Source organism: Gambusia affinis, linkage group LG04 (assembly GCF_019740435.1).
Source record: "Gambusia affinis linkage group LG04, SWU_Gaff_1.0, whole genome shotgun sequence".
NCBI classification, from domain to species: domain Eukaryota; kingdom Metazoa; phylum Chordata; class Actinopteri; order Cyprinodontiformes; family Poeciliidae; genus Gambusia; species Gambusia affinis.
This window is the reverse complement of record NC_057871.1, coordinates 32250190-32276613: the sequence shown is the minus strand read 5'-3', so window position 1 is coordinate 32276613 and position 26424 is coordinate 32250190. Positions and strand designations below refer to the sequence as shown.

Genomic DNA, 26424 nt, shown 5'->3' with positions numbered 1-26424 from the left:
TTAATACTACTATCATGTTTGAAATAAATAATATAGCAAAATGTCTGACAAAAAAGTCAGTATCAGTCAAAATTGGAATTGGCAGGTCAAGCTTTTTAAACATCAGCAATCAGCCAGGGCACTGACATAGGTGCACCTCTAGTTTCAGAGGTCACACATTCTTGCTCTGCATCCCTTTAATTTATTCATTATATCGTTTGAATGGATGGACGTTCCTAGAATCCTCGCATCTTGGACATATTAGACTGAGATTCTAAAGTTTATGGAGCATTATGGGAACAAGATGATCACAGAAAGTCTGGGAAGAGAAGAAAACTTGTGGATTAACTGCAAACAACATACAGCAATAAAATAGCATTCATAGGTATTCCTAATATTGGACGACCACAGATTTGATCTATTCCATTACATTTCTATGATTTTTCAGTAGTTCCTATCAGCTTCCCGGTCTTTTTGGTTGCTTAATCCTGGTTGTGTGTTTCTACTTTCTGCCCAGATTTAATTCACATGCATTACCTCTCTGAATTCACCGTCTCACAGTCTGGATTTTATAGTCATTCACTTTGTTTTATTTATTGCTGATATAAACAGGAAGTGTGTTTCTGCAGACCTCTATTTAACTATGACCATTCTTAATATTATTTCCTCATTGCACCATGCAGTGCCCACTGAGTGATGGACTTTGACCCAGCTTGCTAATGAATACACTACAACAGCCTCTTTTACATAATTTACCAACAGGTCTAGTTCTATGTTGGTCTGTATAAACATATCGTATCCAGATAGAAAGCTTTGGTACATCCACTGTTGTTAGAACAAGGACAGAACAGATACAAGAAATGTACCTGGTTCAGCATGAAGAACTGAAGTTTGTTAGAAACGCGTTAACACATTTTGTTCTTTTCTAATTTGGATTAGCTGATTTCAGTGTACTGTTTATCAAAACTGGACTATATCTACTTTTAGATCACAAGTACATCTCAATAAAGTAGAACAGCATCAACAGTTAGTTCAGTAGTTCAGTGAAAAAAAAGATGAGACTGTTAGAATCATCACACATGGTGATATTTCAAGCACGTTTCTATTCTTTTACTTTATCATGGCAAATGAAAACCAAGCATTTGGTTTATTACAATATTACAATGGATATGAGGTTCCCACATATGAAGATTGGCACCTGTCTAGTTTTCCACTTGTCAGTGAACTCGAGCTGTAGAAGGATGCACCTACATTTCCCAGACATCAAGATGTCTTTGCAGTATCTGGTGTAAGCTTTGCATTAATCTCTACCTGTGAAAATGTGCTCACACATCCAGTGGATCTTATTGGCAGAAACTGACTGCTATGTATAATATCAGTGCCATTATTCAGCTTTACAGAAGAATGAAGCACATTAATTTCAATTCTTATTTGCTTAGACTTAAGACAACTCAAGGACCAAACCACTTTTACGTATGTTTTAATGTCACTGGGATTAAGACTCATAAAAGGCACAATGTATAGTTTTTCATGTTTTCTTTCTTTTATGCAAGTGCTTTTGTTGGGAAAAAAATCGCTGAAATATGAAAATAATAATTATTAGGGCAACAAAGTATAAGAAACCAAAACTAAATATTCTCATGTTCAAATGAATTCAATCAAATAGATGTATAATGTCTTTAATGAGATTGTTTCTGTGCGTTCACACAGCATGAATCCATGAAACTGTTAGTTTATTCATCAGTTGATCTGTTTAGCTGTGCTGAGTGGGAGGAACGATGTGTGTGGAGTTCCCTCTGTTGAAGATGTGAGATCAGATTTAACACAAGAACCAATAACAACAGAAAAGCATCTTCAGAGGATCTCCTCCTGCCACTGATTGGTGATTCGAGCTCAATGATTGACATGGAAGATCAGAGGAGTCTGCCATCTAGTGGACAGAATGAGAATTTACTTAGGCTGCCTGTTAGTCATGACCTAAAAGTCAACTTTGTTTATTCTTTTCTGGTTTGTTATTCTTGCCATTTTCTGGCTTTGATGTATTATGCAAAATAGTTTTTCAGTTTTATAGTCATTTTTAGTGTTTTTCTTTTTGTTTTGTTTTATCCCTATCTTTGTTTCTAATTTCTAACATCTAATCTTTACGAATAAAATGTCTTTTTATTAGTTATGGCTATGTAAGTTTTGCGAATGTTAGAGAGTTTCCTAACACACTCTGCGTTAAAGAGGAGTCTGACGTGCAATGAGTCCAATCAGAGCAGGAGATAGTCAGATGATGTTTCCTGTTGATCCAGTGAGTTCAAAATAAACACTTTTAATTCCTTGGTTTTACACATCAGGACTTAGAATCATCTAGTTTTTACCAGGTTCTAACCTTATTTAAATATAATCTAAAGCTATATTTTTTTAGTTATTAAATAAAAGAAACACCTCAACATAAAAAAGCTGTGTGAGAAAATATCAGTACATCCCTGCTGCTTCATATCTTTTAGTAAGCTGGTGCTGCTAATCACAAGCAGTAATATTAGAGAAGCAATGTTGCTGTCAAGTTATCCTGACCAAAAACAACCAAATCAAAGCCTGTAGGAGGGTCTTAGTGCTGTCAGTCAACCTCATTTATAATATACTAGAGAGTTGCAGCGAAACAACTCGCTGTTTATCTGCTATCATCGGTGGCCATGCTAACTAGCCTTAGCATTCATGACGGGCTCTGCTAGCTACAGAGAGCAAGAGAGAAAAGGAGATGGGAGCATGAGCAGCACCATACACAGGTAGATTGACAGCACTAAGACCCGCCTCCTGGCTCTGATTGGTTGTTTTTAGTTGATGGTGGGAGAAAGCAGAAGAGCTTGGCCCTTTTACAATATTTTTTTTTTTTTTGGACTCATACCATACTGTCACAGGATGGTGACAATTTCAACAAATATCTAAAATAATATATTTCTTAGAAAAGTTACAGACTTCAGCATTATGGACAGTTGCTAATCTCCCTATCGGTGGATGTCCTTCAACTTCCTCTCACTGTAGACTGGGTTATTTTTTAGAGAAATTGCCAGAAATCCAAAAACCAGACTTGCCTGACCTATTGACACTTTCTCCTCTGGATCAGAGTCTGTAGGAGGAAGGGACTCTATGTGTAGCAGAGTAAAATGTAGTTAAAATGATTTCTTCTTCTGGATACTTTAGCTTTTGCTGTTCTTGTCTCCTTTAAGTTATTAATTGAAGAACTTTGCTGTTCTAATTCCATGTACCAGCTAATAAGGTGATGATTGATGTGTGTATTTTTGTTGCTCAGACTGCATGATGAACATCCACAAGCGATGTGTGGCCAACGTCCCAAGCCTGTGTGGAACGGATCACACGGAAAGGAGAGGACGCATCCACATCTCTGCCCACATCACTGACGACGTTCTTGCCGTCACTAGTTGAGTGCTCTCTGTCCATTCATCTCTTCGTTTTCACTTTGACACACATACACACGCATGCACACGCACACACAGCCTCTAAGCAAAGCGGTCCATCAGACTAAGACTGAAACTGGAAAGTCCATTTAGTGGTTCAATTATCCAACGATTGACCCACATCTCCAGCAGGATGTGCAGCCGCGTGCCAGATTCCTCTGCCAGACAGCTGGGGATTAATTATGGAAGAGAAACTACGCAGGTGTTAAATGTTGTCGGATGCAGAGCTGTTCAGGGCAGACAGACATGAGCAGAAACCAATCCAGACTATCCATATTGCATCTTTTCTTTTTCCATTGAACTTATTTTTCTCTGCCCTCTACTCCTCAGTCAAAGAGGCAAAAAACCTGGTGCCCATGGACCCAAACGGCCTATCAGATCCCTACGTTAAGCTCAAACTGATACCCGACCCCAAGAGTGAGAGCAAGCAGAAGACGAAGACCATGAAATGTTGCCTCAACCCCACCTGGAATGAATCCTTCACTTTGTGAGACCTTCTTCTCTTCTCTGTGCTTAGTGGTTTCAAGTCAGCTTGTTCCTTTGCTGGCATTGTTTTAACAAACAGGAAAGGTTGGCCTCATTTTTAGCAACTACCCACCTCCACCACTTATTCCCCCTCGATAGTTTTGTCCATATTCTCTAAGATTGCCAGTGTTTTTTTGGTATACTGTAATAACAGAAAAAAATAATTAATTTATGTGCTGAAATAAAGACAATCAGCATTCACATAAGTCCTGCTTTCTGTTGATATCTCTTAGTAAGCTCAAAGAAAGTGACAAGGACCGACGTCTGTCAGTGGAGGTATGGGACTGGGATTTGACCAGCCGGAATGACTTCATGGGATCACTCTCCTTTGGCATCTCAGAGCTACAGAAACAAGGAGTAGATGGATGGTGAGGAGAAGAGATCATATTCTTGGCCTTCCAAAACCTTTCCACATTTTGACATGTTACAACTTCAGAATTTGGTGTATATTGTTGCAATTTTACACAAGTAGACAAAATTGGAGGTACCCCTTGGTTAATGAAACCCACAATGGTTACAGAAATAACTTAAATCTGACAGAGGTAATGATGAATAAAAATTCTATGAAAATGAACAGTTGAAAGTCCACACATTGCTTTACTTTTTAAACATGCTTCAACAGAATTGTTAAAAAAGTAAAATCATGAAACAGATCTGGACAAAAATGATGGCACCCTTCACTTAATATTTTGTTGCTAAGAGGAAAACCTTTTGAGGCACTCAAAAAGTTTTCCTGCAATCAAACAATTCCTGTGGTTGTCCATCAGACTTTTGCCCCCCTCAGCAGGTATTTGGATCACTCCTCATGATCAAACTGCTTCAGCCGTTTCAGGTTTGAAGCCTTTTCCAGACGGCATGTTTCAGCTCCTTCCAAAGAGGCTCAATAGGATTCAGGTCAGGTTCATAGAAGGCCACTTCAGAACAGTCCAATGTTTTCCTCTTAGCTATTGTTGGGTGTTTTTAGCTGTGTGTTTGGGGTCATGACCTGTGACTAATACAACGATTTCTGATACTGGGCAGCACATTTCTCTCTACAATCCCTTGATAGTCTTGAGATGTCATTATACTCTGCACAGATTCAAGACACCCTTTGCCCACATGAAACATGGAGCCTCCTCCCACAGTAAGGACAATGTTCTTGTCTTGATATGCTTCATTTTTCCATCTGTGAACATAGAGCTGATGTTTCTTGCCAAAGAGTTCAGTTTCTGTCTCATCTATTCATAGATGAGACAGAAGTTTTGTGGCTTGTCAACATGTAGCTTGGGAAATTCCAGTCTGACTTTTGTGTGATTTCTTTTCAACAACGGTGTTCTCCTTGGTCATCTCCCATTAAGTCTGCTTTGGGTCACACCAACATTGGGAGGTTACTATCTAACACTGATGTTCCTTGAGCTTGAAGTTCACCTTTAATGTCTTTAGAGGTTTTTCTGGGCTCTTTTTTCACCGTTTGTATTATTCGTCTCTTTGCTTTGTCATCAATGTTCCTCCTGCGGTCATGTCCAGGGGGGTTGGCTACAGTCTTATGGATCTTAAATTTCTGAATAATATGAACATCAGAGGAACATCAAGCTGCTTGGAGATGGTCTTATTACCTTTACCTTTAACATGCTTGTCTATAATCTTCTTTCTAATCTCCTGAGACAGCTCTCTCCTTCACTCTGGTCCATGTTCAGTGTGGTACACAGCATGTCACCAAATAGCTCACCTGTAGCTCTATATATAGACCCACTGACTGATTACAAGACAGCTGTGATGCTAAGTAGTGGACACATCTTGGTTTAACATGATTCCTTTGGTCACATTATTTTCAGGGGTACCATCAGTGTAGTGTGCAAAAGTATTCGGCCCCTTTGAGCCAATGCTGTATGAGGCCTTGAGCACAATTGATTGAGGGGTTCCTCCTGCTGTTAATGGTGCGTTCACACCAAACGCATTTTGGGCGTCAGGAGCATCTGGTTCACATTCACAGTCTATGAAGAGGCGCTTCGAGGGTCGTTGCGGCGCAGTTTGAACCATTTGACTCGTCGAGCACATCCAACAGGTCCGATGCTCCACACAGACTTTGAATGTAAACCAGACACGCCTGATGCTCAAAAGGCGTTTGGTGTGAACGCATCATAAGAACAACAGTATTTCAACCTGGATTTAGTGGAATACAGCGGGGGTAGTTTAGTTGGCCGACTTTAACAGCGATCAGTTATAATTGTAAATTACTGACATACTATATATTTGTGGACAAACAGAGCTCAAACTCAAAATTAAACTTGTTACCATTGTTGCTATGGTAACAAAACAATCTTAGTATGAAGATTGTTCTTTACAAAGTAAACTTGCTACTATTAAAATTAAATGTTAAACAATTTAAAATAATTTCATTTATCTATGCAGAAACTATTAAATCAAATTGAACAACATTGACATTCTGAATAAACAAATTTAAAATTTCTCTATGTTTTTTAAAATATTAGCATTTATGGGACTCCTGACGGCCTGGGTGGCTTGAAGGAGCTGCTGACTTAATTTGGATGTAACAAAAATAATTCATGTTTATTTTAATTGTATTTTTTTATTTGTTAGTTTAAAATAGCAACAATCTATGTTTTTAATTAGCATTTCACTGACCAGTAACATATATAGTTGCCCAATAATATTTTTACATTTCCTGTCAACTTGAGATCTTTTAATACCAAAGCAAAGTGGGTCGCTGGTGGACCGCCTCGGCATCACGACCACCAGGCTTTGTGGAGGAACCCTGAAGGAAGTTGTATTCAGTGTCTTCTTCAGAGGTTTTTGTGTTGTTTCCTTCAGATGTTCTTGGTGCAGCGCCACCACAGATGAGAGGGGAAACAGGTTTTTCAAAGGGTTTGGTTGGTTGGTTTGACTCGGTGTATTGTAAAACTGAAACTCACTGACCAGACAGGAGGTAATGCCCTCCCGTCTGGTCATAGAAACAACAAAAAGCCCGTAACTGAATAGATCCACAGCTGAAGTGGGAAATGTGTTGACAGGACAATTATTAATTAAGCTTTTCTTAAATCTCTCCTTTATTGTTGAAAGAAAATATAAAACATAAAATTAAGTTCCTACAAAATATGTAGGAGTCCCAGCAGAAAGGTACTCCAGTCATATGGAACTAGCATTGAACTCTTGATCTGTATGCAAAGCAATAGCCGTTGAGAAACACTTGCACTGTGTGGTGCTGTCTCACACTTTTTCCATTTTGAAACATGGTGGTGGTCACGTCATGCTGAGGGGATGCATTGCTTTTTAGCAGAAACAAGGAAGAGGAATGTATCTAAATTCACAGTACTGCTGGAAGGAGACCTGTTAAGACTGTGACCAAGATGGAGGTTAGCTTTCCACCAGGACAGCAATCCTAAACACACAGCCAGAGCTCGGTGGGACGGTTTGGATGAAAGCATATCCATGGTTACAATGGTCCAGTCAAAGGCCAGACCTAAAAGTATGTAAGAAAACTTAAAAGTTGATTTTCACAGATGATTTCCGCCTGATTGTTCTTAGATATTTTCAAAAAAGATGCAGCAAAAATGCTATTTTCTTGACTTTCACCAAAAATGCCAAACCAGTGATTGATGATTGAGGTCTTTATGTGAAAATGTGGAAAGGTTCAAGGGTTTGAATGTCCTTAGTATGCACTGTAATGTTTAATAAGGACAATAAAGGCAGCGTCTAATGTATGTGTGAATGTGGGACTTCAGGTTTAAACTGCTGTCCCAGGAGGAAGGAGAATACTTCAGTGTTCCTGTCCAGCCAGACGGAGAAGAGGGGAGCGAGTCGATACGACGGCAGATTGATGTAAGATCCAGACAAATAGAAAAACTAGAACATTATTGAGCTTGTTTGTTTTTAACTAGGTTTTCTTTCCACTGTTGGTCCAAACTGCCTCCAGAGGGCAAAAATAGGTCCAGGGAAGCCGTCAGATTCGTCCTCGTCCTCAGTTTGTAAGTACGACAGCAACGGCAATCAGGACCGTGTCAAACTTGCAGACTTCAACTTTATCATGGTTCTGGGCAAAGGCAGCTTTGGGAAGGTCAGACCTCTTTTCAGAAGTGTGTTTCTGACTTAATTTCTATTGAGTTTAATTTCTACGGACACCCTTTAGGTGATGCTGGCAGAGAGGAAAGGTACAGATGAGTTGTATGCTGTCAAAATCCTAAAGAAGGATGTGGTGATCCAAGATGATGACGTAGAGTGCACCATGGTGGAGAAAAGAGTTCTGGCTCTGTCTGGCAAACCTCCATTCCTCACTCAGCTGCACTCATGTTTCCAAACCATGGTAAGATGAGTTCTGCCTATCTTCACACTTACCTACTATCAGCTGTTAGTGTTCAAATTGACTCCTCTACCAGGAAATAGAGGAGTTTATTCCTTTATTCTTTCCTGCTCCATAATTCCCTGTAGGACCGGTTGTATTTTGTCATGGAATATATCAACGGAGGAGACCTCATGTATCAAATTCAACAGGTTGGCAGGTTCAAGGAGCCTCATGCTGTGTGAGTATTCATGCTAACACACTGATTACACCATGAACATTTTGAAATCTGTATGATCATATTTTACTTTGTGTTCTAAATGAGAAATAGACCTGTGCTGTCATACTTGATGTTAAAGAGTATTGTTTCACTACTGAGAGACTCCAGCAGAGTTCTGGATCCTCTGCAGGAGGTGGGCATCTGCAGGAGTGCAGCTAGACTCCATGTTGTGCTCGTCTTACTGGAAAGGTTTTAAAACAGCAGGCAGAATGCGCCACATTGAAATGACAAGGTGTCTTCATTTTCAGAATCTTCTGTTCCCCATCTGGGTGGACAGGCATTTCAGACCATGAACAGATGTCAGCACATCTGTCCAAACAGAACACATTGCAGACCAGAGTGTTTGCTGTGAACATTTTGGGCAGGATCACTGCAGATTGTTTAACAGGGAAAAATGAAGCAGAGAACCATTTTAGGAAAGAAACAGTCTAAGCGGAGATGTGCTTCAGATGGGAGGGGAGACAGCACTTGTCCGTCCGTCTGTCCATCCATCCTCTCACCCAGGGTCTTGTTAGCACCCTGGATTTTTAAAAATAGACTGTAAAAATCTGAAGCCATCCATCATTTCAACAGATTACAATTCACATCCTTGACTATACTTGATGCAGACACACTGACACTTTCAAATTTATGCACAGAGTACTTAGTAGAGGTAACCAAAATAACCTCACTGGGATAAGCATGTAAGATGATGGATGGATGGATGGACTGACTTAATTATACTGTAACAAGCGCACTGTGCTGCACAACTAAATGCACATGTTGCTCCACTCCAATGGTGGAGATAAAATTCTATCAGTCAGTCAGATTTGCACTTCACGTATCCTGCCTTAAAACAAAAGACGAAATGGAACTGGAAGATGTTAAAGGAAAGCTGGAAGAAGTTGCACTGCTGACTCAAGTGGTGCTCTATAAACGAAAGCAGGAGAATCTTAATTACCGTAAAATAATATATTTCTTTACTTCAAGTTTGAGCCTTTGTCTTTCCATAGTTCCTGCGTCTGCCTGTTCTTCTGATGTGTCCATTTGTTTCTGTCCATCCGTTCTTCTAATCCTTCCATCAATCTGTCCATTCAACCATCTGCTCCTTCTATTCCATCCATCCTTCCATCCAGTCTGTCTCTCTGGTCATTGGCCCACTCTATTCTTCTGACCAATCTGTCCACATTTTATCTATTTTAAGCTAAACTAGCCTCATAGAGACTAAGTGCACAGTTCTGTTCATCTGTGGCTGTTTTCATCACCTTAGGATAATCTTTCAATGTTGCAAAATGTCTGATTTTTGCAACATCTAGTCTTGCAGAAAAATGTTATTTTCCATCCATCCATCCATTTTCTGTTCACCCTGGTCCCTAATGGGGTCAGGAGGGTTGCTGGTTCCTCTCCAGCTACGTTCCGGGCGAGAGACGGGGTCACCCTGGACAGGTCACCAGTCTGTCACAGGGGAACACAGAGACATACAGGACACACAAACATTCACACACACACACACACACACACACACACACACACACACACACACCTATGGAGAATTTAGAGAGACCAGTTAACCTGACAGTCATGTTTTTGGACTGTGGGAGGAAGCCGGAGAACCCGGAGAGACTGTTCTAACCAAACACATCTGTTTTGTGAAAAATTAGCCAGTTGCATCTCTCATGCAGAAAATATGCTAAAAAATTAGCATATTTTCACTGGACTCAATGTACCATCACTATTTCAATAAGAAGTGGTGTTCTGCGTTTCAGGTTCTATGCAGCAGAAATTGCCATTGGCCTCTTCTTCCTTCACTCCAAAGGCATTGTGTATCGGTGAGCCTGGTTTTGAATCTCTCCCATTCATCAGGTTTTTGTATTTTGTAATTGCACAGTTGTGAGTAATGGGTTGGTTGTGGGTATTTGTGCATGTTTACAGAGACCTGAAGCTGGACAATGTGATGTTGGACTCTGAAGGCCACATAAAGATTGCAGACTTTGGCATGTGCAAAGAAAACATGTTTGACGGCATTACAACAAAGACGTTTTGTGGGACACCAGACTACATTGCTCCAGAGGTGTGTTCATGTGTTTTTTTTCTTGTCAACCGATGCATTTGGTCAATTGTTCCAAGTCTGTAACAATTGATTAACATGTTTTCTTCCCAACAGATCATTGCTTATCAACCTTATGGGAAGTCTGTGGACTGGTGGGCTTTTGGAGTACTGCTTTATGAAATGCTTGCTGGACAGGTATGTGCATCACTTTTAATCAGCATTGCTATTAATAACCAGGAGTCGGTACTAAAGGTGTCTAGACTGTTGCAACACACGTTTTAGCCACAACAAACATTCCTTTGATCAGCTTCATTTGATAAAAACATCTACATAACTCTCTCTTTACAAACTGTTGCACCTCAGCTGTGGAACAAACTTTCCTTGTTGTTCTGCCGTCTTGAGCATCCTGACTCACAAAAAGCAGCTGAAGACATTTTTATTCAAATATGCCTTTTTATCATTTCATATCTGCATTTAAGTGTATCATATTATTTGTCATATACCACCTTGTGATCTAGTAATAAAAACAGAAATTTTAGGTGCATTGCTGTTAAGAAGTGGAAATTAACTTATTCAAATTTTAATCAAAGGTAAAATGTTGGAAACAATAATTAAAAATCTGGTAATTTTGTTCATCTGCAGCCTCCATTTGATGGTGAAGATGAAGATGAGTTGTTCCAGTCAATCATGGAGCATCATGTCTCTTATCCTAAATCCATGTCCAAAGAAGCTGTTGCTATCTGCAAGGGGGTGAGAACACACTGCAGTACACATACATTGTCTTTACATATATAAGTGTATATGTAAATATAACTGTATATTTTTAGCTGATGACCAAACACCCAGGGAAGCGTCTTGGCTGTGGCCCAGAGGGAGAAAGGGACATCAAGGAGCACGCCTTCTTCCGTTATATTGACTGGGAAAAGCTGGAGAATAAGGAGGTCCAGCCTCCTTTCAAACCAAAAGCGGTGAGTGTATTCCCTCATGCACACTTTCCACCTAATAAAGGTATCCAAGTCCCGAAAGTTTGCTTTAGAAATGATCCATGTAAAAAAAAGTGAGTTGTATTCTTAGTCTTGCCCATGAGGTAAGTTATAGTGACTTGTGAAAGTATTCATATCCCTAGAACATTTCCATATTTTGTCACATTACAACCAGTCATAAATAGGTTTTATATCAATTTGATGTGAAAGACCAACACATATTGGTATACAATTGTGAAGTAGAAAGAAAATTATACATGATTCAAAATATTTTTTACAACTAAAAAACTGAAAAGAGTAGTGGGCAAAAGTATTCAGGCCCACTGAGTCAACACTTTGTGGATCCACCTTTGGCTGCAATGGACATGACGCCGGCTCCGCCCACATGCTGAAGTAGAGCTGTCCTCTGACAAGCAAACTGTTATTATGGCACACTAACAGTCCTCAATGCACTACCTGAGGCATTTTTTGAGTGATTTTTGTCTTATAAACCAACACTGTGGCAAAGACGGCGGGCAAGAAGATTCTCTAAGGAGTCCTACATCAGGTCTGTCAGGTTATTAGCGGTAAATAACGGAGAAGTCAACGATAAAGCCCAAGAGGAAAAATGATGAGGGACAAAGTCTGGTTGGATGTGAGTGCGAATGCTGTGGGATGCTTTTGGTTCATACAAAATGGTTAAGTAATGACTTAAATAAAACCGGCTTGTGAAAATCTGCCTTCAGCAAACTGCTCAAAAATAATTAGTAGCCTAAAAAGGTGTTTAAATGTCAATACAGCAGTTACTGCAGTCTGTTTTCATAGACTGCCACACAACAGCAGCTGTGTAGATTCCAGCTACTGTTGGAATCTACACATAAAATAACTACCTTCATTTATTGATCTGGAAATAATTAGATGTTTGGCGCTGACATTTTAATCAGACTCAGTTGTGTTTATTTGACGCTTAGCCGTCAGCTGTGAGTCCTTAGCATGGAGCCCTTAAGACCTTATCCAGATTACTTCCAGATAATAAATTAGTTAATAATACTAATATATTAGGTCAAATCATTCATGACAAAGGGGATATGATACCTAAGTATAGTTTTCTTTATTTCGGCGGTTTTCAAAGTGTGAGGCGCGCCTCCCCTGGGGGGCGCCAGAGCACTTTAGGGGAGGCGCGGTGGGAGGGAAAAAGTAAACCGGAAAAGCTATCTGCTTGCTGTCTACTGATGTGAGAGAAACGTCTTTTACGCACACGATCAACTCTGTGGATTTAGGAAAAAGTTGGTACTGTGGGGTGCGCGTGTGGAGCGGGGATCAGTGGAAATGTTTCCCCCCTTAGAGGATGTTTTGGCCAGTGACGTCAGTAACGTTACTGATGTCAGACCACTTTTTTCAGTAACCAGTAATCTAACGCGTTGCTATTTCAAATCCAGTAATCAGACTACAGTTACTTATCAAAATCATTTTTGCGTTACTGCGTTACTATCTTCTTTAGTTATTTAATCGTATTTCCTCTACTTGTCTTGTCGAGTGACCGACGTCTCTATGCGACAGAAATGTAAACAATGGAGGAAGATGCGCATTTTGTTGGTAGAAAAACTGGAACTATTTTCAGTTTCTGTCGCCCAGTCCGATTATTATAAGCTTTGGGCTTCATTTTTTAAAAGTCGCTTGCAAATTTAATGAGTGGCGGGTTGCGCCTTTTAGGCTCGTTTTTGAACGTGAAGTTGTTCATTCGGGCTTGGAAATAAGCAGAGACTCATAATAAATCCCAGAATTTGTCCGTCATTAAGGTAGTTTTAGTCAGTCTCTCTCTGTCCATCATTTCCCGGATGATCCGTCCCGCTGTGTCTTTGTTAATGTCAAGTTAATATATTACCTCTGAATGACGTCGAGCTTCGCGTTGCGCTCCAGAAAACTGCAAACATCGAGACCAATATGAACAGCGCAATAAACGTGAAAACAGCCACGAATGAACGTGTCTGTAGTTGGCAATAGTTATAATGGCAAGTTAGCACCGTTATAATTATTAATATTACGGTAAGTGTCGCAGCCATCTGAGCTGTGGAGCTGCAGGAGGAGCTCTGTGCGCTGCGACATCAAACTCAGGGGCGTAACGCAGAATCTGGAGGCTGGGGGGAGGGGGGCTTTAAAATCCTTCTTAGAGTTTTCCAGACAACAGTGGACCACACAAATTACTCACGTTTTTTATTTTTTGTACAATCTCCTCTTCAGTTCAACCTTATCAGTGGAGACACATTGTTGATGTTACCATTATAAAATAACTTACAATTAAGTATTAGCAAAGATCAATGTGATTTTCACAGGAGGTGGAGCGTTGTTGTTAGCAGCTGCTGAAAGTAACTAAAAGTTACTTTTAGTGTAACTTAGTTACTTTCCAAGTCAAGTAGTCAGTAATATAATATAGTTACTTTTTCAAGGAGTAATCAGTAATCCGATTAAAGTTACTTTGAAAAAGTAACTATGCCATCACTGGTTTTGGCCAGAGCTGGGCTGAAGGTGGAGTTTTTACAACTCCACCCCCCTCCGCCACCCTCCACGGGGGCAGCAGGCATTGTGCTCCTTGGAGGGGGGCTCACCCTTTCATACTTTGAAAACCCCTGCTTTATTTGCCTGTGTACAGCTATGTGCCTAATTAACCACTACAGGGCTTGATTTGTCCATCAGTAAATGTCCGTATGACAAAAATGGGATGTTTACTACCAGTTACCTTCATGCTGACTAACTTGGTAGTTTCTGTCCACAGTTTCATTCAACTGGACATGAGGTGGGCTGCAGGCCTTGATCCATTTCTTGCTTTATTCCAGACTCCTTTTTGGTTTTGGAAATGTAATAAATTGTATTCTGCTCTGGGTAACGGCTGTCAGGAATGCATATTACCCACTGACAACTTGGACTGTGATTATCTATCAGCGATAGATCTGTTAATAGATCTGTAGAAACTCTGACATCCCCTGTGGATCATGGGGGCGGAGCCAGCGTCATGTCAGTTCCAGCTTCAAGTCTTTTGGGTTTGTTTCTACCAGCTTTGATCATCTACTGACTGAAATATTTGCTCATTGTTCTTCTGCAAAATTCAAATTCAGAAATACTTAATTGATCCCAAAGTAAAACATCTCAAGCTCAGTTAGATTAGATGCAGAGCGTTTGTGAACATAAGGTTTCAGATCTTACCACAGATTATGGGTTGGATGTAGGTCTGGACTTTGATTGGGCCATTCTACTGCATGAATATGATTTGTTTTAAACCAATCCAGTGTAGCCCTGGTTCTGTCACAGAACAGCTGGATTTCAGCTGATATTAGATTACACACAGGTGGACTCTGTTCAATCATTAGCAGTCAACAGGTGGTAACTTCTGGGGCCAGTCAGTTGAACTCAGAGCAAAAGGGTCTGAATACTTTTGCGCTCTGCACTTTCATTTTCTATTTGTCAAAAATGTTTTAAATCATGTAGTTTTTTGTTCTACTTCACAATTATACACCACTTTGTGTTGGTCTTTCATATAAAATTCCAATGAAATAAGCTTGTGGTTTCAATGTGTCAAATATGGAAAAGTTCAGTAGGTATGAATATGTGGTGGGATGGTGTTCCACCGTCACAAATAGTTTTTGAAGCCACTGTAGATGTGAAAAAAAATCCCCCATCACCAGAACACAACCATCTGCTACCATTGGTCACTACTCTGACAAATGTGAAGCTAAAACTTGTTAGTGTAGTTACCAATGATGAATCTGTATGCCCACTGCTTTCATTTAGACCAATGGAATTCCACAGTTTTTGCTGTGAGTGATTTGATTGGTTGATACCATATTTTAGTTGTATTTCTCTTTTTTCTCTTTTTGTCTTTTGTTGTCCCTGTTTTCTTTCCCTCACCCTTCATGAAACTCAATCCATTCCTTCATCTCTCCTCTCCACGGCAGTGTGGGCGTGATGCAGAGAACTTTGATCGCTTTTTCACACGCAACCCCCCTGAGCTGACCCCCCCAGATCAGGAGCTAATATCCAACCTGGACCAGGAAGAATTCCAAGGCTTCTCATATGTTAACCCTGAGTACAACCACCAAGCTCAATGACCATGTAACATTTCTCCTGGCTTTATTAGAAATCACCCATTCTTCATAAGCATACTTTAAAAGAAACACCAAACAAGAAATTATTCTGATGATGTCATATTTGGGTTGCATCCAGCAATTTTGAACCTTTTAAGACCTGACGTTACACATTAGCACTTTTTCTGGCTCAGGTCTAAAAGGCTTAAAGATGTTTGAGCATTCTTGGAAAGATTTATTTAGTTTGTTCCAAATGTGTGAAACTATTCAGCTGGTCTGTTAGAGAGGAAGCTGAAGGTGTTAGCTTATCTTAGCCTCTACCTAAAATCTGAGAAGCATCTGTAAACTGATACCTTTCCTTTGCCCCTGGAAACCACTATCAGACCTAAATATCCAACTAAACATACTCCACATCTTGTCCAACAGTGAATGTTTAATTTTAGTATCAATAAGAATATAACAGAGCAATAAAATCAAAAAGAGAAAAGTAGCATTATCCTAAACTGTTCTTTCATGATGCAGTTCAACATGTTAGTTTAGTTTAAAACGGCAAAAACTCAGAAGCAGCAAGAAAATAAATGACCTAATTGTTTATAGAAAGCATCAATGAAACCTTTTGCCTGAAGCAATCTTGTTGTTAGCTTACATTGGCTTAGTTTAATGTAACAGAAAGACAAAAAATGTCTGAAAGCTGATTCCCTGACAATTTTTGCAACATACTTTGAGAACGTCGTGAAAATGTTTACATTGTCAAGTTTTATTTTTAAATGCCATATAAATGTAGAAGTGTTTGTTAAATGCCATATTCATGGTTAACAGAAAAATTGTAGTTAAATTAAATTAGCATTGAAACTGTGTTATTCATGGACTTTGTTAAAGATTGTTTTAAAAACTTCACATTCTAAAGCAATAAAGAATTACTCTGTTGAAAATTATTTTAAAAACTTCTCAGACTACAACAAAATTGCTAACTTGCCTTAACAGATTCTATAAAAACTGATTGTTTTTCATATTTGCCACTCATCTGTATTTTCTGCTATAGTTTATGTTTATAAATTGACAGTAAAGTATTCAGTATTTGCCTGCTTCAAATCCTGATGGGGTCAGAGGTTCGCTAAAATTTCTTTTTTAACTAAATCAAATGTAGAAATCTTTTCTTCTGCTGGATTCACATTATTACCACCTTATGTTTATGCTAAAATCATCCAAAGTAGTGTAGTTGAGGCTTTACACAAAGCTTAGTGACCTTGGATGCCTACTAACATCCTCACATAGCCGCCAACAGTTCTGTGCCGCCATGATAAAAATTGTTGAGGTGACTCAGTGGTGGCTAGTTAGATTGACGCAGAAGAAGCAGTGCGATAAACCCTGATGTTTTCTCTCATCAGTTTGTTAGAAAATATACTAAATGATAAATGTTACTAAATAATTTTGTCTCTTTGTGAGTACAGTGGTTCCAGGGGAAACTGAAAGGCAATTTTTCTGTAGCTTCTAGAAAAATTCTGCATTCCAAAGAAACTTTATTACCTTCAGTCTCCTTCTCGGTACCAAGCCAGACTTTTGGAAAGAAAGCAGAGAAATGCATCTCCAAAATGGCAGATTTTAAAATATTATTCAGATAGAAATGGAAATATATGCACAACTGAAAGCAACCCGCCCATGATTATATATCATGATGGATCATGATTACATATTCATGATCCAAGAGAACAGGCCAGCGTGTTTTCCTTTAGCGACTCTGTTCTGGGACCACTGTAGTTTAGCTTGTAACTGCTGCTCTTGTGTTGCCTCTACTGGTTGTATTTTTATCTTCAATGCAGAAATGTTGCTTACATCTAAATGCCTCAGATCAGCAGGCTGCTGGATGCCAGAGGCCAAGCTGAACATGCTCTGTCTCTGTGTCGCCTTCCCTGTAACCTGCATATTGATTAGAACAAGCAGTCATTGATGTTGATGAGTGTAACATGATCACATGTTGGGAACTCATACAGTGTAGATGAACTGACTAATTGCTTTGCTGTAATTGTTCGAATACTAGTTTCCTAATGTTAGCTTTACTTTTGTCTGTAGGATCTAATATTATTGCACTTTCTGTTTGATGTTGTGGTGAATGTATCTACTTTATTTTTGCTGATTTCTGATCCTCGTGCACAAAAGCAGGAAGAGTTGCAGATTTATTTGTTTGTTTTTCCTTGAAGGGTCTTTGCTTTTCTCTGGAGACAGGTTTTTCCTGTTACACTGTGTTTTCATTGACGGAGGGCATATCTTGCAAACAATTGTTTTTGTTTTTTTTTTTGTTTTTTTTTTCAAAATTTACCTGATGTAGACATTTGGATTATTGTGAAGTTAGTTTATCCTCCAGAAACAAAATTTCCAGAAGTGCCAAAAAAAGGTTAAGAATCATAAAAATACTGTTCCTAACAGCTGTGGAAAAGAGCAGCCATCATGTGCCATTTTACAATACAGATGTAATTATCATGACATTCATTACAGCCTATCCCAACTGTTGACCAACATTATTATGTCCCTTGAAAGTCCTTTTCATATAAAAGATGAAATGTCAAAGTTGTTTCATAATTTTGTAACTGTGTAACGATACAAAGTAGTAACAATGTGTCAAATCTAGTTTTTGAGCTTGTGGTAGGAAGGTAACATCAAAGACACCTGCTTCTAAAATCTCTGATTCTACCAGATCACAACCATGAGCACTAATCATGATTATGGTAACTGTGAACAACTAAGGTTGAGATACTCCAGAGAAATAATATATATAAAAATATCATTTCTATATCAGAGAAATATTTGAATGTGGTTTCTGGGTGGGAGAGATGCTGTTGTTGATTGTGACTGGAAACTCATAATATACTCACTGGTGCCTGCCAGACTACTTCTTCTGTGTGTGCCTTCTTACTGCTGCCACAACACATCTGACTGTTTGTTCAACTCCTTTTTGTGTACGGAGTTGTTTCTTGGAGAGAGTGATGATTCACAAACTCAGGTGTGGTATCTAGAGAATTATTGCAGCACCAGATTTCTAGCCATCATTATTTTAGATAAAAATAGTAGTTACAGCTGCTGCTACCAAGAGTATTACTGTAGCTACCGTACTATGCATAGTTATTTGTCTGTTGACAATCATTCTGTTAAGTCAGTTACAGACTAAACTTTGCAAAAAACGGGAAAAAAAATGTTGGTCATTTTTGTTTTCTATTTTTCTTTTGTAGCAATGCTTCTTAGTAATAAATCTTATGCTGCTAGAAAGCCTTTTGATTTCCCTTTAAATGGTGCCACATTTGTAGACAACTTGCTAAATCCTTTTGGTGGAGGCATGTGATGTGTTTACAGGAACAAGAAGACTCATGTTTACAGGAACATGAGTCTTGTCGTCACTCGAGGCAGTCTCACCGGAGAGATATAAAGATGGGATTTCTCAACCTATGGCAGTTCTAGATCTCCAGTCTTAGGAGCTGATTTCTGTTTTCAAAGACATCAATGCTGAACCTCAGACTGGGTCATCACAGAACGCCTCGAGGATTTGAGAGTAGAGAGGCCGCTTTTGTGTCATGGCATGGACTGCCTCTTATCATGACCCTTAACCCCAATGAACACTTCTGGGAACAGCTTGGGGATTAGTTTTAGTGACCAAAGCGGTCACAGTGGCTGACCTCTGAGAAATGCTGGTTAACAATGTGATGCCGTCCCACATCAGTGTGTGACCAGCACTGGGAGGATACTCAATTCAAATTGAAAAATACATAATTTGATTCCAAAGGGAAATGAAATGTTGTTGTAACTCATATTAACTCAAATTGTTCAGAGTTCTTGCAGATGGTGATGACTGTTGGCAGGAAAGATCTCTTGTAGTAACACAGTAAAGAAGCCTCTGACTGAAGATACTCTGTTTTCTCAAGACAGTATTGTGAAGAAATTGTCCATACCTTTCTTGATTTTATGAAGAATCCTTCTTTGCGTCGTCATCTCCAGAGATTCCACAGTCGTCCCCAGAGCAGAACCAGAGCAGAACCAGAGCAGAACCAGAGCAGAACCAGAGCAGAACCAGAGCAGAACCAGCCTTCTTTATCAGGCTGTTGAGCCTTTTTAGGTCCCTGGCTCTGATGCTGATTGATGAAGAGATGACTCTCTCAACAACAATCTTATAGAAGATCTGCAGCATCTTGCTGCAAAACTTAAAGGTTCTTGGCTTCTTCAAGAAGTCCAGTCTGCTCTGTCCCTTCTTATAGACGCTTCATGGTTGATTCTCCAATCCAGTTTGTTGTCCAGATGAACACAGAGGGATTTATATTCCTCAACCACCTCCACTTTTCCCATGATGGAAACAGGACTTGATCTAACCCTGTTCCTCCTGAAATCAACAATACTTGTTTTGTTCACAATTAAGATGAGATGATTGTTCTCGCATCATGACACAAAGTGGTCCACCAGCTCTCTGTACTCGGCCTCTTGACCATCTCTGATAAATCTGACAACTGCAGAGTCTTCTGAGTATTTCTGTACATGACAGAAGTCAGACTTGTGCTGGACATCTGAAGTGTAGAGAGACAAAAGGAATGGTGAAAGTACAGTGCCCCGTGATGCTCCTGTGATGCTGACTAGGTAGTCAGCATCACAGGAGCATCACGGGGCACAGGTTAGACACACAGTCCTTCAGTCTCACAAACTGTGGTCTGTTTGTGAGGTAGTCATAGATCCAGGTGATTGTTGAGGCTAAAATTGCTAAATTTTCATTACTTCTTCTTTCCCCATTTATCTATAGTAATAAGTGACTCCAAGCAAGATTTAGTGAGTTTTAACATTGGTGCTTAATCAACAAATGCATTTTCCTTAACAATACAGACCATTTAAGGGCTACTTAAACAGACTTGAGAAAAGGAGAAATATTTATTGCCAAGAAGCAATGTTGCAACAGAGCAGTACTTGTCCAAACACAAACCTCCTTAAGCAACAATGACTAAAACATGGATCAGACTAGATGATGGAGCCAGTGATTCATGTGTTGGTCATATTATTGTGATTGTTCTTCCTAGAATAGTGTTTCTCAGTTCCGGTCCCTGAGGAGCTGGCCTGCAAATTTTTTGTGTTTCTGGTCTCTGCATGTCATCAAGTGATGCTGAAGCTTGTTATTCACCCAGTTATTCAGGTCAGGTTTGTGGCAGAAGGGAAACATTTAAAACCTGCAGGGTTTTAAATGTTTCTCAGGGAGCCCTGAGGACCAGAAGTGACAAACACTGGACTAGAATTTAGGTAAGACTTTATTTGACGGGTTGTGAATAAGACTGTCATGACACCTGAACTCATGAACACGAGTAAGTCTTCATGAATATTTATCACTGTTGTCATAAAGTGCCATTTGGTAAATCATGACACTTTTATTACAAAGTTGACATTATTCAAAATGTCTTTGTTATGACAACTTGACATTAAAAAGAAATCATGATCTGACATAAATTTGTTATAAAGTATTACTGATTAAACTTTAGCTTTAATAACATGAAGCTACATAATTTTTAAAGGTCCAAAGATAATTTCAGTTATCAAATACATTTCTGAAACAGACTTTTGATTATCTGTAAGCCATAACCATTCAAATTAAAATGATTATGACTTAAATTACATGAAATAAAGTCTTGAAATTTTTTTCTGTGTCATAAATCTGAGTTTCACTTTTGGAAATGGGTGGGAAAAATCAGAACTTTTTCACAATGTCTTTTTTTTCATTTTGTGCTACAAATGCGTTATAAAACTTTTGATTTCTGTATATCACATTGCTTGGATGCTCAGCAAAGAGCTCAAACAGGTGAAAACATTTGAGCTCCCCATCATTTCAGCCGGAGCTCCTGTGATGAGACATAAGGAGGAGGTAGGAGATCAAACCTGTTGTGTGTAGTTCATGTGGTCCGTGTGTCTTGCTGAGGACGCGCTGCTCCACCTCCCCGTGTGAAATCCTCTCCGGCTGTCGTTTGGTATCGATCTTCGTCCCGCTCTGTACTGGAACATTTCCTCTCTTCAGTCTTTCTGCATCTGTGCTGTAGATGTGGTGTGGGTGGCTATTTTCCATCTTTTAAATGTTTTTTCTAAGATTGTTGGCAGGGTGCTTGTGTTTTTTAATTTGTTTCTGTTTGTTTCCCACGGTGCAGACTTCCAGCATTGCCATAACTCCTAAATTAACAGAAATATGGACAAAATCACTTAATTTGACAACACTGTAACTTACCCCTTATCTAATGCTATTAGCAGTTGACTTCAAACTCACAGCTTTGGAGACCCAAAGCTTTAAAATAGCAAATCGCTCACATAGCCAATAAACTCATTTCCTTTATTACTCTTATTCTTTGTATAAATACATTTTTTATCATGGAACTGATCGAGTCTAAATAAAATCCACAGCTATGGCTTAACATCTTATAAGTCTCAAAGGCTTTATTAGGAAATGAATCATATTTGGGCAAAGAGTCAATATTTATATTAATGATATTTCTTCTTCATTTCTTTAATTGCCTTTGTCATGCTGCATATCAGCGTTGGAGTCAAAGCTCCACTGATAGAGACTTATTGTTTAGTGACATGCAATGGAATAGACTACTTGTAAGCTTGGTGGCCACAGGCCTAAAAGTTTATTGCTCTGATGTTTGAAACACTTTATTTCTTCTGCCTCATGAACACTGCTCCATCATGCTGGAAAATATGTCCTCTCTCTCTCTCTCCCCCCTCTTTTGCATGAGAATCAACCCCTTACATGGACTACACCAGGATTCTTAACAGCTGGGTTGACAGATCTCATTTTTATTTCTCCAGATAAACTATGTTCCACATTTCCTGTAGAAGTGGGAGTTATCAGGGGAAGTAACCATATTTCTGTTCATTCCGGCAAAATGCCAACCTGTACTAAATGTTTTTCTTGGAGAGAGAAAATTACTTTGCTATTATTAGGCAGATTCCCAGAAGTCATTTTCCACATACTCACTAAGTGGCTGCCATGTGTGAGTAAGCTCACATGGCAGCATGATTTGTAAAGCCCACTTGTAAAGCCCACTTCTGAAACTGCTTCTGCAACTAAACTGCTTGAAATTAGACTGTTGTTGGAAATCACTCTCTTATTCAGTTATTCAGATCACCCCTCATATTTAATATCTACATGCTCCCACTAGCTCAGGTTATAACAGAAAATAAGATTAGGTACCATAACTATGTGGATGTAGATGCGGAGCTCTACATTACGATGTCACCAGGAGACTCTGAATCCATCCAATCACTGAACAGAGGCTTAGAACAGATAAATGTGTGGATGTGCCAAAACTTTCTCCAGCTGAACAGAAACAAAACTGAAGTTATTATTTTTGGACCTAAAGAGGAACGATCTAGAGTTATAGATCTAGAGTTATAGATCTAGAGTTGTAGATCTAGAGTCAATGCACAGTTATTACAACTAAAAACCAGCAATCAGCTGGGAGTAGTGATGGACTCTGACCTGAACTTTCAGAGCCACATAAAGACAGTTACAAAGTCGGCCTTCTATCACCTGAAGAACATTTCCAGGATTAAAGGACTAATGTCTCAGTCACATCTAGAGAAACTCATTCATGCATTTATCTTTAGTCACATTGATTACTGTAACAGCATCTTCACAGGTCTGTCCAACGAATCACTCCTCCAGCTGCAGCTGATCCAGAATGCTGCTGCTGATGTTCTCACTAAAACCAGGAAGATAGAGCCCATCAGCCCAGTTCTAAAGTCTTTCACTGGCTCCCTGTAGCTCAGAGAATAGACTTTGAAAAACTGTTGTTAGTTTATAAATGACTGAACAGTACCACAATACATTAAAGATCTGCTCCAGACCTCTCAGGTCTTCTGCTTCTGGTTCTGCTCTGCAACAACCAGAACCAAACATGGAGAAGCAGCGATCAGCTTCTATGTACCACAAATCTGGAACAAACTTCCAGAAAACTGTTAAACAGCTGAAACACTGAGTGCCTTTAAATCTGTACTAAAAAGCCACCTGCTCAGAGTTGGATATGAAACATAATCATGAAACATTAATCAATAATCTGATGTGCAAAATATTATGTTGTTGACTTTGTATTTTTGTGTTTTTATGATGTAAAGCACTTTGAAATGCCTTGTTACGAAAATGTGGTATACAAAGAAAATATGATTGATTGATTGATTGATTCTTCGATGTACAGAATTCTTATCAGTGCTTTTCCAAACTATGACATCATTTTGAGACAAAGTGAAGGTAGCTGGACTCTTTCTTCGAGGTAACTATTGGTAGCACAAGAAGACACAAGTTTTGAACACTCTGCCTCTCTTTTATAGCAATTAATCAGTTAATTAGATCACCATATGAAGTAAGTGTCTGCAGCCTGTTAATTTCATGGTAAGGTAATTCACTAGCAAGGACCACACCACAAAGATATAGGTTCAAAGATTTATTGATGAAGGGATGAGGGGATGAATGATCTTGATTTGGTTATCTTGAGAGTTTAGGAGGTGAGGACAGCATGGGGGTTTGGTCTTTGGGGTTTTGGGGTTGACAAAAAGTAACAAACTGAGATGAGTGGGACAGCAAAGTATAAATAGGCCACTTGGAAAATTAGAGGTGTGGATTGGGTGTGGAACTGCTGTAGAACTTAAGTTAACAGATTAACTTCACAAGAATAAAAAATAATAATAATAATCATTTTTAAACTTAAGCTCTTTGTAGCAACAAAGTCTAGGAAACCCATTTGCATCACTAAGTCATGACTGTACTGACAGCAGACTGGGGAAAGAAATCTACTTATTGTAATTTGTAATTATGTTAAATCCTCAAATTTATGGATATTTGATTCATGGAACCTTTACCAAACAATGGTTTTGTCCACTGTTTGCCTTTCATCAAATTAGATTAAATAGGCAATGATTTGCTTCCATAAAATAATTCTGAAATGTTAGAACTTTACCAACCTTTTTAACTTAATGTGAAAGGAGGACCAAATGTTACATTTGCAATAAAATCTTTTTAAATTCTAACTCGAATAATAATAAAATTCAGAACATTTGTATGATACTTGAGTAATTACAAACATTCACAATGAAAAGACAACATGGGAAGCATGACTGAAAGATTTAACATTTTAATAGCTTTGAAGTTTGAGCATAAAAGCTTTTTTCATAACCTTCGATTGTTCCAGCTCTGCAATTAGTTAGTTTGTCTGAATGTGGTAAAAGTATGTGCCGCCTTCTTTATTCTTCTACGTGCTTTTTTCAGCTGTTACTGCCACTTTTTTCAGATCACTTTCCACTCTTTCTGAATTATGCTTTTACTGATGACTACTGTCACTCTAATGTTCCATAGTTTCATATCTCTAACTGATTTCAATTTTCTGCGGCAGAAATCTCGCAGCGATGTTGGCAACTTTGACAAGGAGTTCACCAAGATGGCGGTGGAGCTGACACCGACAGACAAACTCTTCATCATGAACCTGGACCAGAATGAGTTCCAAGGCTTCTCCTACACCAACCCTGAATTTGTTATACAAGTCTGAGGACATCCCGGTGGTTAGATGAGGCACAGAAAAATAATCCAAACAGCTCAGCTCTAGTACTGTGCAAAAGTTTTAAAGAATTCCATATGATTTACACTATTTCTGCCAAAATGCCTTGGAATCTTTTAACCTCAGTAAAAGCTCAACCCTCTTTCTGAAGGGCTCTAAAAGCTTTTCTTTGGACATTTAACTGCTTTTTTTACTCCTTTTATCTGAGCATGACAGCATCTTCTTGAGAAGATTACTTCATAAAATGAAATGTTGGCCAAGTTAGTCAAATGCCTTTGATTCACTGCATCTCATATAGCAAATACTGGTTTTTACATATTACATAGTTTCCTGAAAAACAAATTAGAAAGAAATTATGGATGATTTAAGTCTTTTGCACAGTACTGCGTACTTCCCTCCTCATCCACTAACCTCCTTGCAAGCCAGGAAGACAAATTGACACCATATCATTTAAACACTTACATTTTTACTGGGACTGGGTTCATTCATAATGAGAATTTTCTTCAAATATTGTGCAGCAGAAGAATCCACTAAATGACCTTCTACCAGAGTGGTGACGTTCATATTTCCAGGAAACAGCAGCAGTAGATAACATCCACAGGACTTCACCACAAACAGCTCAAGACTTACTGCCAACATATACCTTTGCGCTATGTTGATAATGAAGAGTGTGTTTGTTTACTCGATTTCCTTCTATGCTGGCGAGAGTGACGTCATGAACATGTTCTAATCAATAAGTCAAACATGGCAACATGTCTGAACTGACAGCAGTTCAGAGAGGTGCAAGATTCAGATCTAGGATTTATAACCTCATGTCTAAACTAGTACGATATTTAGTCTTAAGCATGTCTTGTCTTCCAAGTTGATGCAAAAAAAGAAAAACCTATTATCTTTCTCACATATCCTCATGACTCTGTTTGCATTGCAGTGTGTTGGTGTTATGTAGGTCTTTACAGTTCTTGTGGTGGAGCTCCTCTATGCATGCCATATTTGTTGGTACTGTAGTTACAGATTTTTACACTGAACAAAAATATTAATGCCCCATGTCAAATATAAGTTTTTTGTATGTTATACAATATATAGAGAAACTCAAAATCTATTTTTAGTAATTACTGATCTTGAATATCGGCATTGATAACATCGTGGTTTACCACGATTGACAGTCCTTTGAACATGATAGGGGTCAGGTTGAGGAATTAGATTTTGACTAAGTTGGCTTCCCGTATGTGGCTATGGACAGTCTGATGTGTCTGTTGTGCAGCCCAATAGTTTCATCAGC

The 26424-nt window shown here is 38.9% G+C and overlaps 1 protein-coding gene across 2 annotated transcripts in view; it reads left to right on the top strand.

The window, feature by feature from the left end:
- Positions 1 to 26424, top strand: part of LOC122829859 (protein kinase C beta type-like) — a 68244-nt gene extending 41820 nt beyond the window's left edge. The window contains exons 5-17 of one of the 2 annotated variants that reach the window (XM_044114752.1): positions 3275 to 3403; positions 3771 to 3927; positions 4199 to 4333; positions 7688 to 7784; positions 7879 to 8019; positions 8092 to 8265; positions 8391 to 8482; positions 10267 to 10329; positions 10433 to 10571; positions 10665 to 10745; positions 11193 to 11300; positions 11378 to 11518; positions 24984 to 26424. In XM_044114752.1, coding sequence (XP_043970687.1) covers positions 3275 to 3403; positions 3771 to 3927; positions 4199 to 4333; positions 7688 to 7784; positions 7879 to 8019; positions 8092 to 8265; positions 8391 to 8482; positions 10267 to 10329; positions 10433 to 10571; positions 10665 to 10745; positions 11193 to 11300; positions 11378 to 11518; positions 24984 to 25136 — 1610 coding nt within the window. In that variant the 3' untranslated portion in view covers positions 25137 to 26424. Of the gene's footprint in view, positions 1 to 3274; positions 3404 to 3770; positions 3928 to 4198; positions 4334 to 7687; positions 7785 to 7878; positions 8020 to 8091; positions 8266 to 8390; positions 8483 to 10266; positions 10330 to 10432; positions 10572 to 10664; positions 10746 to 11192; positions 11301 to 11377; positions 11519 to 15462; positions 18853 to 24983 lie in introns of those variants that run through there. The other variant, XM_044114751.1, reaches the window with a different exon arrangement.